The sequence below is a fragment of the Rosa rugosa genome, chromosome 7 (assembly GCF_958449725.1).
Source record: "Rosa rugosa chromosome 7, drRosRugo1.1, whole genome shotgun sequence".
Taxonomy (NCBI): domain Eukaryota; kingdom Viridiplantae; phylum Streptophyta; class Magnoliopsida; order Rosales; family Rosaceae; genus Rosa; species Rosa rugosa.
Window position 1 is genome coordinate 10,636,256 of NC_084826.1, and position 22,568 is coordinate 10,658,823.

Sequence of the window (22,568 nt, forward strand, 5' to 3'; positions counted from 1 at the left end):
ACATACAAGGCTAGCTATGGCCATGCTTATGTGGTTTCTGAAGACCAGATATTGGACTGGTCTGACGCGTTGGGCATCGTTGTTTTTTTTTTTTTTTTGGCGATGGGAGGATTTTTATTCAACAAGACGCAACATTACAAGCGAAAGACCCAAACTGGGCCCAAAGAAAAAGAACAAACAAACGAAAACAAACAGCCCAACAAGCTTCAAACACAGTGCAGATCAACCAGGAGAGATGAGGCAGTGACGTCGCCGCCACCAGCCAAACCCAAGGGTGACACAGAAACGTCACCAGATCGGCGGGCGAAAACTTGGAGTCCAACCAACAATCCCAAACAAGAATAGTGGCACAGAACCCATCGAAATATCTCCATAACCCAAATCTCTAAACCATACAAAACATCTTCCGAAACAAACATAGGAACCAACAAAGAAGAAAAAAATAAACGATCCGCAGAGGGATCAAAGGGACAGACGGCCAAAGACCATGCAGACCCTTGTTGCACTATCGAATTCATCGGATGTACACGCGATAAGGGGACAACCCCGTTTAAAGAGACGATCCAAACCACACCGACGTCGGAGCTCCAGAGGACCAACGAGCTATCAGTGAAGTGGGCATCGTTGTTTACCCATCCCACTATAGAAAGCTTAAGCTTTGGCCAACCACGCCCAAGAGATTCAAGTCTGTTTCTGAAATCAAATACAAAGTCCATGAACAAAGTCAAGAAGAAATAAGAATTATTTTTTATTGGCCTTATTTGTTTTGGTTCCAACAATTTTGTCATGCTGGCGTTTAGAACAATACTTATTGCTCTCGTTGAGAACGATTTCTAGACCAGGGCTACTTGCTTTAACCATCTGAATTTGCAATGATATGTTGTTAGTAATTGTTACATTTTGTATTGGTGAAGGGAGATTCTTGAGACATACTCTAGTGAAGTTGAAAAAGTTGGAAAGGAGCGAGCTCCTGAGTTCTATATCATTACTTACGGTGATGAAGAAGGATGCTCTTCTTGGACTACATCAAGAGTTGGTACAAGATTTCACAATCAACTATTATCCACCATGCTCTACGCCTGAGAAAGTGCTAGGTCTAACTGTCTAAGCCCCCACTCCGATGCAAGCACCATAACCATACTTATGCAAGAAAACAATGTTAACGGATTACCGATTCGGAAAGCAGGGGAATGGATACTAGTGCAGCCAATTTCAAACGTTTTAGTTGTGAATGTCGGAGATGTTATTGAGGTACGGAAGTAGTAAAAATAATTTCATGTTGTAAATATTTGTGGATAATCATGTAAATAGATGTTGAGTAATAGGTGTCTATCCCTATAGATTGGTGATTGATAGGTTGTAATTGTAGGAGTGATTGGATTGTAATTAAGCATTACCCTTTTGTGTATACCATGTAGTCCTATATAAGGCTCCTCATGGTGAGATGAATAATACTTCATTCTTTACACTCTCTATTCTTTGTGTCATTTCTCTCTTCTCTCAAACTCTCTTATTTTTCATTTTACAACACGTTATCAGCATGACAAGCTCTAGGATTCAGATTGCGAGTTGCGGAGAAGAGGTGGTTCATCATTCAATCAAGAGAAGAAGCGAATAACTCCTGAGTTATTGGATTGGCTGAGAAGACAACCTTCTCAGTTCTGCACATATAAACTGAAGATTCGTCTGTTCTTCATCAAGTATTTTTCTTTCCAAAATCTAATTTTATATTCATACTTATTGAGCCTATTGATTGAATAAGAAAAATCACCATAATGCATGAACTCTAATATTTGGTATATATATTTGGATATATTCATTCATGTGTCTTGAATTGTTTGGCTTTGGATTGTTTGATTGGAAAAGAAAAGAGAAAAAAATTTATGGACCACAAATTTGAGTTATGCCATTATAATTCCTTATGCTAGAAGCATTATGAGCTAAATTATTACGGGATTATTACATAAACATTATGCCAGAAGCATTTACCCAATTTATTACCTATACGAAATGTCAGAAGCATTAATGGGATTTGAACCCATTTCCTTAGGTACATAACCCCTGCATTAAGTTGTTTCCGTTATGATGTAATAACATATATTGAATTTGGTTATGTTATAATTGTGAATTAAATGTGACTGAGTCAGAAGCTCAAATCAAGCCCAAAGTCACAACAACAAATCTGAGCCAGAAGTTTAGGCCCAAGTTGCAAGGCTAGCACAGAAGCTCGCCACGTGTTGCCATGAAAATAGTTATGAATCTTCTCAAAATAGGCTCATCCAGTTGGATGCGATGTCTAGGTAAGGTTCAAATGAGGCTGTGTACTTAAGTGAGCCTCGCTCCACCTAAACCTCATCCTTCCTTACCTGGTCGTATTCAATTGGAGTTACCGAAATGGTTGAGTAATAATTTTTCATTCTTTGGTAGACCAACCTGAGCCCAGCAGGCCCACTCTCCCTCTGCGGGACCTAGCAGCCCAGCAGACCTCACACACCATTTGACTTACGCATGAAAGCCCGGGTCACAAGCCCGCAGACTAAGCCCGATAGGCTTCACTATCAAGCCCACTCCTTCTTTGGTCCAGCAGAATCAAAAATAAAAGGAAAAATGATTTGATATTGTAAATAGATTCACCATATCTAATATGTGTAATTAATTGCCAAAAGCATTTATTCACATAATTGTGTGATAGTTAATATGTTAAATTAGTAGCATGCAATTAATATCTCAATTGATTTGTGACTTTTATTTATCCAAATTTGTGAGATTATTAAAATTTACTTTATTCAATATTATTGAGTTACTTGTCTAAATTTTCGCACTAGAATATATGTGTAGAAAATGCAGGTACCTAATGAACTAGAAGTTCTAAATGAACCAGTAGTTCATACATATATCGAACTTGTAGTTTCGATAATGCCGTTTAAGAAACTTGAAGTTTCCTTCATAAATTCACCACACATGATAAAACCAGTAGATTTTACATGTCTAATCCGATTTTTCATACCATGTTATAGAACCTGAAGTTCTCATTACTTGCTTATGGATGATATTACCCAAAGCACTAATATTATTTGTTCATTTCCTGTAAGAAATGTCAAATCTCAACATGTTTGACTTTGTTGCTTTGGAGGTTTCCAAAAGAAACTATCTAAAGTGAACTCAAGATGTGAAAATTCATCTGACTGCAAAGAAGATGAGATCAACAATCAATGCTAACAATGTCGTCATTGAGGCTTTTAATATGAGTGCCAAAATTTTCAAAAAAGAAACATATGGAGAAAACACTCCAAGTTGAGTATCCGATGAAGAGGATACACAGACTCTTTGGGTCGCTCTGGAAGAGCACTTTCACCATCAGATGACAATTTTCTTGCTTGAAGCAAGACATGATTGGCAGAACGAAATTAGCCCATATGACTGTCTGCCACTTGGCCAAAGCCCAAGAGGCCATGTAATCAGGCTCCACGTGACCAAGGCCCACGTGGTAGGAACCATGATGTCATAACTCAGCAAGCCCGAGTTGAAAGGAACACTGGTCCGACCTATCGCCACCAGAATCAACATGATCTTTGTTATCGATGTGGAGAAATTTACTGCTGGTCCCGCACCTGTTGTGCGATAGCCGAAGCAGTAGATGAGTATTACGCCAGTCGCGGAACTCAAAATATCAACTTTATTGAAGGGTCATTTTCTATCGATTCCACACTAGAGATCATGGATTGTCAGGCAGTTACTGAACATACCGAGGATTAGAACTCGAAGACATGGGTATAATTGGCCCATTGTGCCATATCTATTTCATCTTAATGAATGAAACATTTTCAGATTTTGGTGATTTATGTTTTCAATTATTTTGGATTATAGAAATGTGGTTATGTTCGAATATATTTAATTCAATAAACTTATTTATACATGTGATCCATTGAATTAAATAAATGAATAGGCATATTCTGTGGGGAGGTTTGTTGTCTGGTTAAAAGTGCTATTACGCACACCATACTCCCAGATCGGAGATGTTTTTTAAACTTATTATCTATTCATACCTCTGTGACAACCGTATCAGGGCAATCCAACCTGATAGAGGGTTATGGCAAAACCCACTGTATGTTGTCCAATGGTACTGAACCTACCATTAATGAGACATTATATTTTCCACATTCCAGAAGAGCGTTATTGAGTATTAAGGATATTCGAACCAACGGTTATCACGTTGAAACCACTGAGAAAAATGAGTGTAATATCTTTGCATAACCTCCAAGTGTGTGGCCAGAAGCGTACATTGGAGAAATTGAAATCTGTTAGGTAGAAGCTAACTAATTCAAGCAACTACTTGCTATGGCATGACCGTTTGGGACACCAAGGTCAAAGTATGATGCACCGTATCCTCAACTCATCGCAGGTGCATCCCCTTCTGAATAAGGGTCTTGTATATAATGACACATTATGTCATACTCGTTAAGAATATTTAATACTAGACCATCATATGCAAAGACTAGTACATACACCACCATTTTTCTGCACAGAATGTAAGAGAAATTTGTGGACATATCCAACCACCATGTGGACCAGTTAAATATTAATGGTTTTGGTTGATGTATCGACAAAGTGATCACATGTTACACTATTATTGTCCGCAAGAAAACGCTGCTTTTGCTGAACTCTCACCCAGATCATGAAATTGAGGGTTCACCACTCGGATTATCCCATAAAATCTATAAGACTTGATAATACCGGAGAGTTTACATCGAAGTTTTTCGATGATTATTGCATATCCCTTGGGATTGATGCCGAACATATAGTTCCATATGTTCACACCCAAGATGGTCTCGCAAATAGAATCTTGGTAACGCGCACCAAGCTTCTAGTTTTTGCGTGGGGCTATGCAATCTTGCATGCAGTCATGTTGGTCCCGTTGAGGCCCACTGCTACCAACCTTACTCCGCATTACAGCCGGTGACTAGGTACGAACCTGATGTTTCGTACTTATGCGCATTTGGGTATGCAGTCCTCGTGCCAATTGTGTCGTCACAACGTACAAAATTGGGTCCTCAACAAAGGATGGGCATACATGTCGATTATGAGTCCTATCCATTATGTTCTCTTTAGAGCCCTTGACAGGCGATCTCTTTACCGCTAGATTTGCGGATTAATTGTTACTTTGATGAGACAGTCTTCCCGCTGTTAGGGGGAGATAAGAACGTCACCGTTCCTGATGAACGGCATGAATTAACATGGAATGTCCCCACAATGTCTCATCTTGATCCCCAAACCGCACGAAAATAGTGAAGTGCGGACAATTATAGATCTATAGAGTATAGAATACAATATGCCAGACACTTTCTCTGATCTAGCAAAAGTGACGAGATCATATATACCTGCTGCAAATGTGCCTGTAAGGATAGACGTCCCTGTAGGATGTGTCGTCCCAGATGGACGAGGTACGACCATGGAGGCTAACCAGTCATATGTCCCTGCCCAGAAGTGAGGTAGACCATTAGGTTCGAAGGATTCTTATCCCCAGAATAGGGTAAACTTGGCACAAACGAATCCTCTTGACATCACAATCTCAAACCGATTCATCTCACGAGATAAATCCGGATTATGGGTCCTAGAAGAGACCATGTTGGGGGACGCTTCAACATTTGAACCCACTCCCGAGAATAGAGAAATCTCGGTAAATTTAGTGAGATTTGAAATCGGATTGAGATTATCATCGATGATATATTAGTATTTGCGGTGGCCACCGAAATTGTAATAAGCGATGACCTCGAACCCTGCTTTGTTGATCAATATCAACGAAGAGACGACTGGCCAAAAAGGAAATAAGCAATCCAGGTCAAATTAGATTCCTTGAAAAAGAGAAAGGTGTTTGGACCTGTTGTTCCTACATCTCCCCATGTTAAACCCGTAGAATTTAAATGGGTATTTGTAAGGAAGCGTAATGAGAAAAACGAGATTGTGATACACAAGGCTCATCTAGTGGCGCAAAGATTTTCTCAACGCCCTGTGATTGATTACGAGGAGGCGTATTCTCCCGTAATGGACGTCATAACGTTCCGCTACCTTATCAGTTTGGTAGTTTCCGAAAAACTGAATATGTAGCTTATGAATGTGGTCACAGCTTATCTCTATGGGGATCATGATACAGAGATATACATAAAAGTTCCTGAAGGACTTAATATACCCGATGCAAATAAGTTCTAGACCATGGAACACGCTCTTCATTAGTTTTGCGGTGTTCACTTGATGGATTGAAATAATCCATACGGAGGTGGTATAACCATCTAAGTGAATATTTAATCGGGATGGGATATGTGAATAATAAACTATGCCCATGCGTGTTTATTAAGGAAGCAAGTTCCTAGTTTGGAATTGTGGCGGTCTATGTCAATGACATGAATTTGATTAATACTCCTGAAGAGATCAAGGAAACCGCAAAGCACCTGAAGTTGGAATTTGAGATGAAAGGCCTTGGGAGAACAAATTATTGTCTCGACCTGGAGCCTGAGCACAGTGCAGATGAAATTTTGGTCCATCAACCAAATTACATCCAGAAGATGTTAAGATGCTTTAATGAGGATAAAAGCAAGCACACCCATGGTCGTCTGAAGTCTAGAGAGAACCGTATCGTCTTGCAGATGATAACGAAGAGATATTGGTGCCAGAAGTCCCATATCTAAGTGCAATAGGCGCATTATTGTACTTGGCTCAATGCCCTAGATAGGACATCTCATTCGATGTGAACTTGTTAGCTAGATATAACTCTGTGCCAACACGCCGCCACTGGAATGGCATAAAAGACATTTTTCGCTACTTTAGAGGTACGGCAGATATGGGCTTATTCTATCCCTACGCATCAAGGAATGGATCAAACCCCCTTGATCCTCAGAATGATGCTTGCCTTGTTGGATATGCTGATATAGACTATCTATCAGACCTGCACAAGGCACGTTCCCAAACTGGTTATGTCTTTACCATTGGGAATACTACAATTTCTTGGAGGTCTACGAAATAGACATTTGTTGCTACCTCTTCGAATCATGCTGAGATACTAGCTCTTGAAGAAGCAATATGTGAATGTACATGGCTAAGAGCAGTTACAAAGCATGTTCGAAGCACATGTGGACTGCATTCCACCACTGATGAACCAACCATTATCTACGAGGATAATGCTGCTTACATAGAGCAGATAAAGATGAGTTTCATCAAAGGAGACAACACCAAACATATTGCACCGAAGTTCTTCTTCAATCAGCAACAAGAAGCATTAGAAGATTGAAGTTAAGCAGACTCGATCTGAAGACAATCGTGTAGACCTCTTCACCAAGTCAGTACCAAAGTCTACATTCCAGAAGCATGTCCAAGGTATTGGTCTACATAAACTATCTGAATTACCTGAAATGTAATTTTCAGGAGGAGTCGAAATCAGGGGGAGTATCTTGAAGCATACCCACTTGACCATCGTGTACTCTTTTTGTCCTTCGTCCAGGGTTATTTTGTCCCACTGGGTTTTGTTACCTGGCAAGGTTTTAACAAGACACATCTTTAGCATGGTCAACCCACTTATACTACATCCTGAAGATGCTTTGATTCGACATATATATGCATTTGCTCATCTTTTCCCTTCGACCACGGGTTTCTCCCACTGGGTTTACCGGGCAAGGTTTTGGTGTAGCAACTCTAATGCATCCCTCTCGTAGACATACTACCTACTTATGGTGCTGATAAGAAGACTTCACCTATCTCTAAAGCTGTGATACTGCTACTCCACACTCAAGCGCGTTGTGCTCTTTTTCTCTTTCGACCAAGGTTTTTTTTTCCCACATGGTTTTTATTACTTGGCAAGGTTTTTGATGAGCCAACTTAGAAGCGCTCAGCCTATGCAACACTATTGACATGGAATATCCAAGGGGGAGTGTTGTAAATATTTGTGGATAATCATGTAAATAGATGTTGAGTAATAGGTGTCTATCCCTATAGATTGGTGATTGATAGGTTGTAATTGTAGGAGTGATTGGATTGTAATTAAGCATTACCCTTTTATGTACACCATGTAGTCCTATATAAGGCTCCTCATGGTGGGATGAATAATACTTCATTCTTTACACTCTATTCTCTGTGTCATTTCTCTCTTCTCTCAAACTCTCTTATTTTTCATTTTACAACATTTCAGATGATATGAAATAGAAAAATCAATCGACTCAAATTGAACGATAACGAGTACATAATTATGCTCATCAAGCTTACTATATATATATATATATAGAAAACCGTTCGAGAGCGGACGTCCGCAATCCAAAAAAAGTGCGGACGTCGCTTCTCCGTCCTCGATCGAGCAACGACGGCGCGGCGCGGCTTGCCGGAGGGACGCTGGGGGTCGTGCGGAGGGGTCTGCGGTCCGGTGGAGTCGCCGGCGACGATTCTGCGGTGCTGCACAGAACCTGCAACTGCAGGTGAGGTGGCTGCCCAAAAACCGGCAAGCCCGACCTCGAATGCCGCCTAGAAGAGGTCTGGGACGCCTCCGGCCTCCCTCCAGCCAGCTCCGCGCCGCCGCCACCGCCTGGAAGCCGCTGCTGCATCGACGTCCGCACTTTAGCTAAAGTGCGGACGTCCGCTCCTGATCGGGCCTCATATATATATATATATATATATATATATATATATATATATATATATATATACAGTCCGGCTACACTAAGGATGTCCTTAGTTTTTCTTAGGTACGAATTTCCGGTTTTCACCCACTTTCCGATCAAATTTTCACATCTTAACCGTTCAGTTTTTAGGTCCTAATGTATAGATCACCTCTGCAAAATTTCAGCCAAATTGGTGATCATTAAGGCATCCAAAACTGCAAATTACAACAATGTAAACGAACGGTTCCGGTTCAACAGATTCGGTTCGTTCGTGTAAATTGCAGTTTTGGATGCCTTAACGATCACCAAATTGGCTGAAATTTTGCAGAGGTGATCCATACATTAGGACCTAAAAACTGAACGGTTAAGATGTGACAATGTGATCGGAAAGTGGGTGAAAACAGTAAATCCGTTCCATAAGAAAAACTAAGGACATCCTTACCTGAGAAAAATCCTATATATATATATATATTATCTCTCTTAATTTCATTACAGATATGAAGCAATGGACAGTACAAGAGGATTGAGCACAAAGGCCATAGCTGTGACAACAAGAAATAGAGCGAGGTTCTCTTAGGAAATTGGACCGTTTGATCACATGGTCGGGTTGCCAGGGTCCATCCAAATGTACAAAAAAGTCAGATATGGAGATTATCTGGGGCAATCGATCGATGAACATGAAATTGGAGGGGAAGGCACACACTCAAATGGCAAAGGTTGAACCTTAATCGGATCGAATTTCAAGTCTTCCATATGACTTTAAGTTGGTTGTAACTTTTGTAATCTGGAAATTGAAGGTCAAGCATGGATGTAATTCCATTTTTTCTTTGTATGTTCAGCAATTTGTACGACATATGCCAGCAGTGAATTAACTAGAGGTTTTAGTTCAATTAGCCAGCCATAGCCAAATTACAGGATTTCGATAACTAACAAACATATATATGAGAGAACGATGAGTCCATTGTTATATAAACTGTAATACAACTAAAGAAAATTAACCAAAAAATTTTCAATTGACCTGATAGTTTTTCATTTGCTCATATCACGCACAAATGTGGCAATATAGACATCATTTTATGTTTCGGATATAAGAGAAGAAATTTGACAAGACAGTGACTTTGAAATCAAAGAAGATAAAGGTAATAACTCTTGTATATTTGCTTGATGTGTACGTTCATATACAGTAGGATGCTATTTATATAACCATTGATGAAGGCCTAGCTACTACTAGAGTACTAGACAATAGATCACAATCATCACATGTGCTATCTGAAGGAATTGTATTTTGTACAATTGAAGTGTGTGGTTTGGATGAAGTCTGGAGCTGACATATAGCAACAAAACTGGTTTCTTGTATTATTGATTCGGTGCACTAGTTGTCTCATCTTGTGGGGAAGAATTCCAGATAGTTCATTTGGGTAAGGATTGCCTATGTGCATCCTCATTGCTGATGCTACTGTGATAATCACCTTGCTGTGAGATTAGTGTTATTAATAAGTTGGTTACTAAATCTTGGGAGTGGAGTGGACTGATAGTAAAGCATAACAAAATGGCAAAATGCACCATAATCAAGCAGCTTAACAGCTTTGTCATAAAAAAATAAAAAATAAAAAAAAAGAGCAGCTTAACAGCTTCGATAATATATAGTTAATTATATCAACGTGGCTCCACTTTGAGTCTTTGCATTAAAAAACATAAGATTATTTCTCAAGTAAGAATATTCATGCATTATATATGACCGTCAAAAGGCAAAGATATTACACCAACTTTGATTTTTAATCAGATTTCTAATTAGTTCTACCAAAACACGTTTTATACCTAACACGCTTTATACCTAACACTTTATCCTCCACTGACACATGCTGCACGCCCAAATTAAAAAGCAAGCAATTAAGCAACCCAACGTACCCTTTTCTTTTAGGGAAAATCGTCCAAACAGTGTCTGAACTTTTCCAGACTATTAATTTTCATACCTATACTTTAAAAAACCTCATAATGGTACCTGAAGTTTTGGCCCCGACCCAATTTCCGTACCTAGCAACAGTAAAATCGTTAACAGAGTTAACTTTTGAAGGATATTTTCGTCATTTTACTGTTCATCTTCTCTGAAAATCGTCTGCTTCCTCTTCCTCTTCTTCTCCTCCACCGAAACCATCACCAACACCTCTCTTGGAAGTCCTTCTCCAGCAGAACATGTAGAACACCTCCTTTGATGGGCTGCTGTAGTCATCTTCTATCTCTCTGTTGGTCAGCCTCTTCTTCCACCACAACAAGTAGTAAAGCTCAGCAATTAGAGCCAAGAATACGCAACCAAAAACCACACTCAAACCAAGTCCTACACTACTCAAAGATTTCATCTTTGTCTCCAAATCTCATCAGAAAACCACTAATATCACCTTTAAAGACTCCAGCTTTTTTCACCCAAGCATATTATCAAACAACCAAGATGGTATCATCCAAAACATACAATGCTCATAGTTTTGGGGTACAGAACATTATTTAGAGCCATATCAAACAAGGGAAATGCAGAAAAATACATCTGAAACAAGAATTAGCACACAATTAGAAGAAACCCAATACCCTCTATGGTTCTCTGCTGAGCTCCACTCGAAGATTCTCATATGGGTACACTTTTGGGGCAAACAGAATTTTGGACGCCTTGTTCCAGAACATGGTGGCGAGGATGAACCCAGTGACCACAACGGCGCCGAGCCGGATTCCGAATAGCTCTGACATTCGTCTCGAGTTTTTCATGGAGCGTTTCGCGAGGACGGCGATTTCGATCCAGATGGGGTTGGCGAAGGTAGGGACCATGGAGTTGGGGCTGGCGTCGTTGTTGGTGGCGCCGGAGACGAGCTTGCCTCGAGAAATGCCGGCGGAGATGGCTTCTTGGAGAGGAACCATGTGTCGTATGTCGGTGGCGGAGCGGTAGTGAGCGTTGTGCCAGGACGTGTTGAACTCGACGAGGGATTGGGTCCCGCCGGGGGAGCCTTCCAATTCTCAGATCAGGTCCAGAGCGAACTCGGTTTTGTTTTCGAAGTCGAGTACGGGCCAGCCGAAGTCGGCGAAGTACGAGGGAAGCTGAGCTGGCGAGCCGCTGAAAATGGTTTGGCCGCGGCTGAGGAAGAGGAGCCGGTCCAACAGGCCCAAGATTCCATCCACAGAGAGAGAGAGAGATTTGAGCGCAGAGGATTTTAGTGAGAAATGGGAATGTCATGGTTTCGGTGGAGGAGAAAAAGAGGATGGAGAAGAAGAACAATGGTGAAGCTGCAGAGAGAAAGGAGAGTCAAGAATTTTAGAGACGATGAACAGTAAAATGACGAAAATATCCTTCAAAAGTTAACTCTGTTAACGATTTTACTGTTGCTAGGTACGGAAATTGGGTCGGGGCCAAAACTTCAGGTACCATTATGAGGTTTTTTAAAGTATAGGTATGAAAATTAATAGTCTGGAAAAGTTCAGACACTGTTTGGACGATTTTCCCTTTCTTTTAGGAAAAATTTCAGTTTACTACTCTGATGTTTGGCCTCGACATCATGTTAGTCGCTACCATTTCAATTTAATCAGTAACACCCCCGTACTTTCAATTTCCATCAACCGTACCCAAAATTTTCTCAGGCATCCAAATTGGACGTTAAGTGCTGAGCTGGCACTGACCAACTGCTGCCGTGGGCCCATTTAAAGGGCTAAATTATGACCCTAATGGGTACCCATCAAACTCTCCCTCTTGACAACTTCGATTAACCTAATTTTTTTCTAAACCCAATCTCACTTAAACTCTCTCTGAAATCCGAATAGAGCAACAATCTATTTAGAGTAGAAGCCATAGCAAAGATCCTCACTTCCACCCTAACTCTTCACAGAGACAAGGTAACAATAACAAGTTGAACAAAAGCAGAAAACCCTCCACCCAAATCAGTTTCCAGAAAAAAAAAATTTCTCATTACCTTCACCACGATCCTCAACCGCCCAACCAGACCCAGATTCCGCTACCCATTTCCCCGATTTCTACAAAGCCCCTTTCGCTTTCGTCACAAAAACAAAGCTGGATTGAACATGAGAGATAGCTAGCACAATAACAAGCCCAATTTCACACATCAGAGCCTTGATGAATGAATTGCAGGAATAGAATGACAAATCCATACCACATTCATAGTATATATATAAATTGCAATAACAGAATGACAAATCCATCCTCAATGTTTAAGAGGCAGAACATAATCTCTCGTGCTTTGAAGATCGAAGAAACTCGGAAAGGCAATAGAATCAAATGCAAAACCAATAGGCAAGTGCATATATGCTATCAAATTGCAGGGCAAACAAAAATACCCATAATTTACGATTAAATTCTGAAATCAGATTATCGAAGGTTTCCAGAAATCCTAACACTCGCTCAATTAATAAAAAATAAAACAATATTCATTTTCCTATTGTTCTTCTTTCAGCAAAGAACATATTTTTCCAGAAAATTCAACTAAAATTAAATTTAATTAATATGTGAAAATTGACCTGGCCGATGCGCCGATCATCTAGTGCTTGAGGAATTCTCTTTACCCAGAATCTTAATAGCGAAATTCTCAACAATCTTGATGTTCCGAGCAAACTTGACCTTGTAAAAATTGGACTCCCCTAGAGTCCAACCCAGATCGTACCATGGGACAGGAATCCGACTCGAGGTGCTCCACTGCTCCTCGTCGCCATCTCCGGCAAATTTCTATATCCACACCCCTTTCTCTCTTGCACGGCTGCCAAACCTGAGACTTGTCCTCTTCGTTGTCGGAGTTAGCGGAGCGAGCGACAGCCTCGAGCTCCTCCTCGTCCTCTTTCTCGTTGATCGGCTCCTCCTTATCAGAATTGGACAGGGCTTCGTCGGAAGAGACTTGGGGATTCGGGGCTCATGCCATGGATTCTGAGATCGAGGGTTTGCAGGAAACGCAGATGGGCATGGTTGGGAGATCTGAAATTGTGGTTCTCATTAGTTTTTTTTTTTTTGGCGATGGTTCTCATTAGTTTTGGAGAGAACCCATTAACCAGCTAGGTGGGTACCAAAATTTGGGTTTTTTTTTTCTCTGAGTTTTGGATGAAAATTTAGTGAAATGTCAAATTTACCTCTTTCTCTAGGCCCACTCGTTGAATTTGTCATTGCCACGTCAAAAAAATTTGAACACGGCTGATTAAAATTGAAAACATAGGGGTGTTGCTGATTAAATTAAAAGATAAGGAACTAATATGATGTGGGGTGCAAAGCATAGGGTGGTAAGCTGAAATTCTTTCTTTCTTTTATGGGAAATTCGTCCAAACAGTGTCTGAACTTTTCCAGACTATTAATTTTCATACCTATACTTTGAAAAATGTCATAATGGTACCTGAAGTTTTGGCCCCGACCTAATTTCCGTACCTAGCAACAGTAAAGTCGTCAAGGGCGTTAAATTTTGAGGGGTAAATCTGGAACTTTAGGTATTCTCAAGGGAAAATCTTCTAAACAGTATCTGAACTTTTCCAGACTATTAATTTTCATACCTATACTTTGAAAAATATCAAAATGGTACCTGACGATTTAAGCCCGACCCAATATTCATACCTAGGAACAGTAAAATGGTTGACTCCGTTGAACAGTACCAGAAAAGTATGCCAATAACTACCATGCCCAATACGAGATTCAAATACCAATATCAACATGGTATACCTAGATCTAAATATTCATATACCCGTATCCAGAAGAACTCAGGAAGATCGGCGTACGATGCCAGACCACCGCCAACAGCCGTACTCAGACCCATACTTGATCGGAACCCGACCTTCATCTACATCGACGACCTGAATTCGGAATCGTCCTCCGACACCCCAGAACCTGACTTAGGGTCTCGCGTCAAGGCTGTCTAGCAGATTGCCCAAACTACGACATCTCGTTTTGACAGAGATCGGAATCGCTTCGCCATTCCATTTCCGACAGAGATCGGACCCAGACTTGACCCAAAGTGGAATTACCAAAATTTCAGATTCCTTTGCTATCAGACTCGTCGGATTCCAACCTAAAGCATTGAAATTTCCTTGTGCATCCACCCGAATAATCTCCATGATTCCAATTATCTGGTGAACTAGGCTTAAAACCGAGCAAACCCTTGCAAACCAAACCATTTTTGCTGTTATAGCTACCAAAATTTCCACATGCATCTACCTAATCACGACTTTTCTTTCCTTCTTCTCTGTTGTCTTCTCCCAAACCCATCAAAAAAAGAAAAATTGAAATTGATTTCAGCTGCAAATAATTGAATTTGATTTTTTGGATTGTGGGTTTTGGGATTTTTGATTGAAATCGAAGCAGAGAAGATGCTGGAGAAGATCGCGTTGCCGGCGAAGCCATCACTGAGAGGGAATAATTGGGTGGTTGACGCCTCACATTGTGGATTCGATCTGTAATAGCGAATTCCAACATATCTTCTAGTACCAGAGCTTCTGTTAGGAGTAAAGAACCCGAGTTCAATTTTTTCTCCTGATAGAAAACTGAGGTAGGTAGCTGAGTTCTGCGGCTCTCAACTGAGGTAAGACGAAGACCTTTGACTTCGAGGTCTGGGGGGCAATGTTTGAACCCAACGGTAGTTATTGGCATACTTTTCTGGTACTGTTCAACGGAGTCAACGGTTTTACTGTTCCTAGGTATGAATATTGGGTCGGGCTTAAATCGTCAGGTACCATTTTGATATTTTTCAAAGTATAGGTATGAAAATTAATAGTCTGGAAAAGTTCAGACACTGTTTGGAAGATTTTCTCTTGAGAATACCTGAAGTTCCAGATTTACCCCTCAAAATTTAACGCCGTTGACGACTTTACTGTTGCTAGGTACGGAAATTGGGTCGGGGCCAAAACTTCAGGTACCATTATGACATTTTTCAAAGTATAGGTATGAAAATTAATAGTCTGGAAAAGTTCAGACACTGTTTGGACGAATTTCCCTTCTTTTATATACATACCTCCTCCTCTAGTCGTTAAAGCCAACCCATCTGCTATACACAACAGGAAATTGAAATGAGTAGTCTTGATATGGCATCTCTGCCAGTGGAACCAAATGTTCAAGAACTGGTTAGGAGTAATCCATTAAAGATCCCCGAGAAGTACCTTTTAAAGAATATAGATCAACAAGACAAGCCAAAGAGCATAGCAAACACTAGTCATGATTTTTCTTCTGATGATATCCCCATCATCGATTTTTCTCTGCTCTCAAGTGGGCACGCGGAGGAGCTTAACAAACTGGATCTGGCTTGCAAGGAATGGGGATTCTTCCAGGTAATATGTGCTATTTATAACTGTATTTGCGATTACTATAATTAATCGAGCTAGGCTGTAGCACTCTAGATTGCTATTGATCGATGTGTAAGGATGTTAATTTTTCAAATGTTCATATAAGTATGAGATACATGCAATTACCATTTCGAGGACTTATATATACGAAAACAGCCGGTGGAAGACTTCCAAAATGAAAATAAAACTAACATTAATTGGAACTTCATGTAGCTCGTTAATCATGGAGTGGCAAGAGAAGTGTTGCAGGGCATGAAGGATGGTTCTGCAAAGTTCTTTGAACTTCCTTTAGAAGAGAAGAATAAAATTTCCATGTCAACAGCAAAAGGCACAAGAGAAGGCTATGGACAAGCCTCTGTGGCTACTGAAGAGCAGACACTCGACTGGTCCGACGCACTGGTTCTCAATCTTTACCCATCCCAGATAAGGAACCTTGAGTATTGGCCAACCACACCAAGGGGATTCAAGTATGTTTCTTTTTAATTTGTCTATATATATATATATATAATTTTTTTTTCCTGTTATCCTGTAGCTTAGGTTAACTATTTTCACTTCTGCTCACCTTTTATGAAGTAATCTGGCATTTCTGTTCTACGTGGTTAACAAGTTTGCAATTTGAGCCCATATCATCGTCAATAAAACCAAACACGAAAGCTCTATTCTCTTTTTTTTTTTTTTTTGAATAATGCATACTTGACGTTTGTGAAGGGAGGCTATTGAGGCATATGCTAGTGAAGTTAAAAGAGTTGGAGAGGAGATCCTTAGATCTCTGTCTTTAACTATGGGGATGGAGAAGGATGTTCTTCTTGGACTGCATCAAGATTTGGCAGCAGCATTGCGCATAAACTACATTCCTCCATGCTCTATGCCTGATAAAGTACTAGGTCTAAGTGCACATGCGGATGCAGGCACCATTACTGTACTTATGCAAGAAGATAATGTTATCGGATTACAGATTCGAAATCAAGGACAATGGGTGTCAGTCAAGCCGATTCCAAACTCTTTCGTTGTGAATGTTGGAGATGCTCTTGAGGTAGTTAGCTAGCTAGTGTTGCATAATCAAATTGAAGGAGTACAAATTTCTTTAGGCTTTATAATTTATATTGTTGCTATATATGACAGATATGGAGCAACGGGAAGTATAAAAGCATTGAACACAGAGCTGTGACAAACGAAAGCAAGGCAAGGATGTCTTATGCATCATTTATCTTTCCACATGTCGATGTGGAAATTGAGCCGTTCGATCATATACTGGAGTCATCAGGGACCATTCAGATGTATAAGAAGGTCAAATATGGAGATTATTTGATTCAATGCTTGAAGAGGAAAATGGAGGGGAAGGAACACACTCAAAATGCAAAATTAGGAAGTACTTAATTAAATAAGCATATCTTTCCATTTTCATTTACTAGAAAAATAATTAAGCATATTTAGACATTTATATATGCATGATGATGATTTTAAATTTTTACCTGGCTCGTAATCGATAACATACATTAAAGTCCCATTTTATTGTTGTTGTGTTGTATTCGGATTATATTGCTTTAGCCTTTAGGGACTTTATCTATCATCCCACTCAGTGGAGATCGAGTGCTTTTCGTTGAATGTTAATTACTTTCATCTAAATGAAGTTTAACCTTTCCTCTCGTGATGCAAAGTGACAGAAAATTCGTTGGCAAAAACTCCCCCAAAAAAAAAACCTCTCACATTTGTTGACAAAATGGTCATGGGTAAAGCTCTAATAAAAAAGATATAAACATAATAATGAACATTTCAGAAAACCGACTAACATGGGTTCGAGCCAGCTGGCAACAACAAAGCAAACGCGTGCGCCCCAGCTGACTTGGATCGCATTGATTGACTGGTAAAGTCTGTATCACATGAAAATGTTGAAATGGAACCCTTTGATCGAATGGTACTGGAATCCCTGGGGTCGGCCACTTTGGATGTACAAAAAAGTCAAATATGGAGTCTGAGGCAAACCAAGAAGATGACATTTGATGGAAGGCACCCATGTCAATAAGTTGCCGAGATTATTGGAAGTTAAAGCAGATGGTTTTAATTTTCAAAACCCAGCCGAAGACATGCATGCAAGAGATCCAAAGAGCTAGATCGATTAAGCTTCCATCATCACTTTAATAAATTTAGTCCGTGTGATCGACAAGTTTCTGTTGTTTATAGTTTAGAAGTATTGCATCCTACTATTTAGATTATGCCTTTATGCTTGTTTGCCTAGCTATGAATGTCGAACCATCACTAAATTATAATCAACTTCCTGTTATTTTTCTCCAGGATACGAAAAATGACTTTTGGTACCTGAAGCTCCTAATTACAACTTTATTTCTCGGCCTGCAGGTTATCCTTGGAAATTCCGAAGCAAGGTAGTACAATATATCCAATAAGAAGACGGTAAATAAACCACTAAGCTAAACTAGAAAGATCGAAAGGTCCAACTCTTCTACATGTAAACACGTAACTAAGGAATATCGATACATGGGAAGATGAATATCCCACCTTAGATTACAAACAAGACTCAGTGACCGGCCGGCCAGTTAGTAGAGCGTACTGGTCTATAAAACTATGGGTGCTTGAAGTTTTTAAGTGCTGAACTGTACAAAACGGAAACATGAGTTCAGGTACACAAGTAGAGGTTGCACCAACTTTTGCTCCATCTCTGCCAGTGCCAAATGTTCAAGAGATTGTGAGGACTGACCCTTTGCAGGTCCCCGAACGATACCTTAGGGATCAAGAAGCGATTCCAGAGAATAAAGGTCATACTACTTCTGACCTATCTACGGAGATTCCTATCATTGATTTTCCTCTTCTTTCGAAAGGGAACAAGGAGGAGCTTGACAAATTGGACATGGCTTGCCAAGAATGGGGATTCTTTCAGGTTTTCTATTTATCATCTCCTAAGAAAAATTCATGTGCTATTAATTCACCCAATTTAAATTAAGTTTAATTCAAATTAATCACCTTGGTGACTGTTTTTACTTATATTATGAGTAAAACGGCACTAAATTGTTCTATACATATATGAATTTGTGAAAATCGTCAATACTATATATAAGAAATAATGAACGAATTTGTTCATATATGTCCAAGGTGTACAGTAAAACGCTGCGCACAGAGCTACAACTAAGCTTACCTAGACTCTAACCAATACCCATGTAGCTTTTGTGAAAAGTGAAAACTAAAAACAACTGCATATTACCTATGTTTCTACCTAATTTTAGTATAACCCAACCCATATAAAGGGGTAATAAAGCTTGTAGTCCACCTTCATTCAAGTGCTGCAGCTAGCCTATTCACTCCGTCTTAAAAGTTCCTTGCTCTGCCTTTTGTAAAATAGGGAGTATTTTAGAAATGTGTGCATACGATTGCATTAGGTATACTTACTAACTAGGGTGGATCGGAAGTTACAGGTTTCGAGGGCTTCGTTAATGTAAGTGTTTTATTTATTTTGTAGGTAGTAAATCATGGAGTGGAAAAAGAAGTGTTGCAGGGCATGAAGGATGTTGCGGCCAAGTTTTTTGAGCTTCCTCTGGAAGAGAAGAATAAGGTTGCTATGCCTTCAGATGACATACAAGGCTACGGCCATGCCTATGTGGTTTCTGAAGACCAGATTCTGGATTGGTCTGATGCATTGATTCTCATCGTGTACCCAACTCATTATAGAAAGCTTCAGTTTTGGCCAGCAGTACCAGAGAAATTCAAGTAAGTTTCTAAAATTTATTAACAGAGAAAAAAAATGTATTGCTCTCGTTGAGAGTCGAACTCAAGACCTCCCGCTTACTAAACGGGTGCTCTAACCAACTGAGCTACGAGAGCTTGTTGGTCAAAGAGTAAAATTGTAATGTTTTTACGTAAAGTAGTAATATTTAACTCTGACTTCCCATTTGTGGAAAAATTTGTTTGGTGAAGGGAGGTTCTTGATACATATTCTAGTGAAGTTAAAAGAGTAGGAGAGGAGCTTCTAATGTCTCTATCGATACTCATGGGAATGGAGAAGGATTCTCTTATTGGCCTCCATAACCAGTTTTTACAAGGTGTGAGGGTGAACTACTATCCTCCATGCTCCATGCCTCATAAAGTACTAGGACTGAGTCCACACTCGGACACGAGCACTATAACCATACTTATGCAAGAGGACGATGTCACCGGTTTGCAGATTCAGAAAGGAGGAGAATGGGTGTCAGTCGAGCCAATTCCAAACGCTCTTGTTGTGAATGTTGGAGATGTTCTTGAGGTAATGAGTACGAGCTATAGCTAGGGTACTGAACTATAACAAATTTAAAGAGAGTAGTACTAGCATTGTCTTTAACATGCATGTTTGTTATATCTCTGACAGATATGGACTAATGGGAAGTACAAGAGCATTGAGCACAGAGCTGTGACGACCAAAAACAAGGCGAGGTTATCCTATGCAACATTTCTTTCCCCACATGACGATGTGGAAGTTGAACCAATTTATGATATTGTGGAGTCACATATGATGTACAAGAAAGTCAGATATGGAGATTATCTCAGACAGTCCATGAAGATGAAGCATGCGGGGAAGGCACACACTCAAATGGCGAAGATCGAAAGCTAAGCAGATGTTTCTGTTTTCGGAAGCTTAGAGAAAAGATTAAGAGAGAATTTAGTCTCAAGTCTTCCATCATGACTTTTTTTTTTTTTGAAAGATGAGTGAAAGAGAGGAGTAACCTCCCTAACACTATTGAATTAATCAAAGAAAGAGAGGGGGACAAAACCAAAACCTCGCGAAGCAAACTAACAATGATATAAAACTAGCAAAACCGAAACTGAGAAGACCCAAAATGTCACTATTACAATAGGACAAATTAAAAGAATGAGGCACATCCCACCACACCAGTTGAGTTAACGACGTACCGTGATTAGCCAATGCATCTGCAACTTTATTCCCTTCATGAAAAATATGAGAATATCGAAATGTCATATTTGCGATGCAACTTAAACAATTAAGCCAATGAATACAAAGTTGCCAAGGTACAAGCAAAGGAGAGCGTAGGTAGTCTAGCACAAGTGATGAGTCAACCTCCAACCAAATGTGTTTCCAATCACGAACCCAAGCAAGCTCAATAGCCGTTATAACTGTCAAAACCTCCGCCGTTATAGAACTAGAAATGTCAATGTTGGAAGAAAAAGTACCCAGAACATGACCTTTAAAGTCACGAAATACCGCACCAAAACCTCCAACACCCTCTGCATGCTTCCAAGCACCATCTGAGTTAATCTTCACCCACCCAATGATCGGAGGATGCCAAACAACCTCAATTACTCTAGGCGCTCTCAGCAACCAACACTCTGCTCCAAAACACTTTAATATTCGAAGATCTTGAACTGAATTACTCATTGGACCCTTTGCAAGCCGACTAGCCGCTCTAATGTAATACCCCGAAAAATCCAAATTAAATTCCGTGGATTTTTAGAAATGATTTCACGATAGTGGGAGCGAGTAAGAGGCTCGGAGAAGTTGTGGAATTAGTTCGAACGATTAATTTTCGAAAAAACGAACGTTATTTAGGGGCTCGCGAAAGTTGACTTTTTATACGTTCAAAATTTGGGAAACCTTTCTTCATGAAAGTTGTAGAGCTCGTCGATACGATCGCGTGCATATGCGGAACGCAAAAATCGGAGTTCGTATGAATTAGTTATGATTTTTTGAAAAAGTTTCCAATTTAGTATAAAGCTTCCATTTTTGGAAATTTCCAAAAATAAAAACAGATTTTTCCAAAATTGGAAAATCTGCTGCGATTTTAGTTCCCCGCCGGAAATCGCCTCCAAAACTTCGATCGACGATTTCTTCCTCCTCCGGCCACCGATCCTCACCAAACTTCTTCCATTGGCTTCGTATGGTCCTTGCGCACCTGTCTGTGGCAGCCTTTCACGGCGGCGCGGCCTGTAGCGGCGGCGGCAAGCCCGGTCCGATTTAAGCTCGATTTTGGTCAACGCCGGTTTTCTCCTAGCTCCGGCCACCAAAACTTCCGATCCTTGGCTCCATGAACTCCCCTCAACCTGCTGATCATCATACTAGGAGGATTGCACCTAGAGTGACCGGTTTCACGTTCGTCGGAGCTCGGTAAGTTTTCAATCCGAAACGAAAATCTTTCGATCGGTATATCTCGAGCTGTAGTGCATCGTTTTGATTGATTCTTTTTCCAGTGGGTTCCCCTTGATGTTATTAACAACTCTCTAGAAGGCATCGAGGCCTGAAATTGAAGCTTTGACGTCGAAATCGAGCCTTGCCGGATTCTGCAAAATTCTGGAATTTTTCCGACCACCGAAGCTTTCGATCGGTATATCTCGAGCTACAGACCATATTTTTCTGTGATTCTTGAACCAGTGAGTTCTTCTTGAGTTTCTTAACAACTCTTCAGAAGGAATCGAAGCCTTAAATTGACGTTTTTACGTCGAATTGGAGCTCGCTGTTTTCTGCAGTTTCTCGCCGGTTTCTGGAAAATTCCAGCCACCTTCATACTGTTCAAGGTAATTTTCGACCCCTTCCGGTCATTTTCAGACTTCGTGCTAGTTATGAAAGTTGTTAAGCATGATGAGAGGAAGAAGAGCAGCCCGGCCCCGACACCATTGGTGGTGGTCGGCGGCGGC

At 40.2% G+C, this 22,568-nt stretch overlaps 2 protein-coding genes, 1 long non-coding RNA gene and 1 other non-coding gene across 4 annotated transcripts; 2 read left to right on the forward strand and 2 right to left on the reverse strand.

Moving 5' to 3' along the window:
• Window positions 1–10,125: 10,125 nt before the first annotated feature.
• LOC133720485 (uncharacterized) lies at window positions 10,126–13,723 on the reverse strand. The gene is made up of 3 exons (XR_009851893.1): window positions 13,149–13,723; window positions 12,587–12,706; window positions 10,126–11,906 (listed from the first exon to the last, which is right to left on the reverse strand). It is a non-coding gene; the product is annotated as an uncharacterized LOC133720485 (long non-coding RNA).
• Window positions 13,724–15,593: 1,870 nt separating this feature from the next.
• On the forward strand, window positions 15,594–17,505 carry LOC133720487 (2-oxoglutarate-dependent dioxygenase 11-like). Its single transcript, XM_062146818.1, has 4 exons — window positions 15,594–15,923; window positions 16,152–16,405; window positions 16,647–16,971; window positions 17,061–17,505. Exons 1-4 carry the CDS (start codon window positions 15,666–15,668, stop codon window positions 17,313–17,315), a joined length of 1,092 nt encoding a protein of 363 aa, XP_062002802.1. The 5' UTR covers window positions 15,594–15,665; the 3' UTR covers window positions 17,316–17,505.
• A 122-nt stretch (window positions 17,506–17,627) lies between these two features.
• LOC133720488 (oxoglutarate-dependent flavonoid 7-O-demethylase 1-like) lies at window positions 17,628–20,770 on the forward strand. Its single transcript, XM_062146819.1, has 4 exons — window positions 17,628–18,831; window positions 19,408–19,655; window positions 19,863–20,187; window positions 20,290–20,770. The coding sequence occupies exons 1-4, from the start codon at window positions 18,565–18,567 to the stop codon at window positions 20,530–20,532; spliced, it is 1,083 nt and encodes a 360-aa protein (XP_062002803.1). The 5' UTR covers window positions 17,628–18,564; the 3' UTR covers window positions 20,533–20,770.
• Window positions 19,696–19,769, reverse strand: TRNAT-AGU (transfer RNA threonine (anticodon AGU)). The gene has a single exon. It is a non-coding gene; the product is annotated as a tRNA-Thr (tRNA).
• Window positions 20,771–22,568: the final 1,798 nt, after the last annotated feature.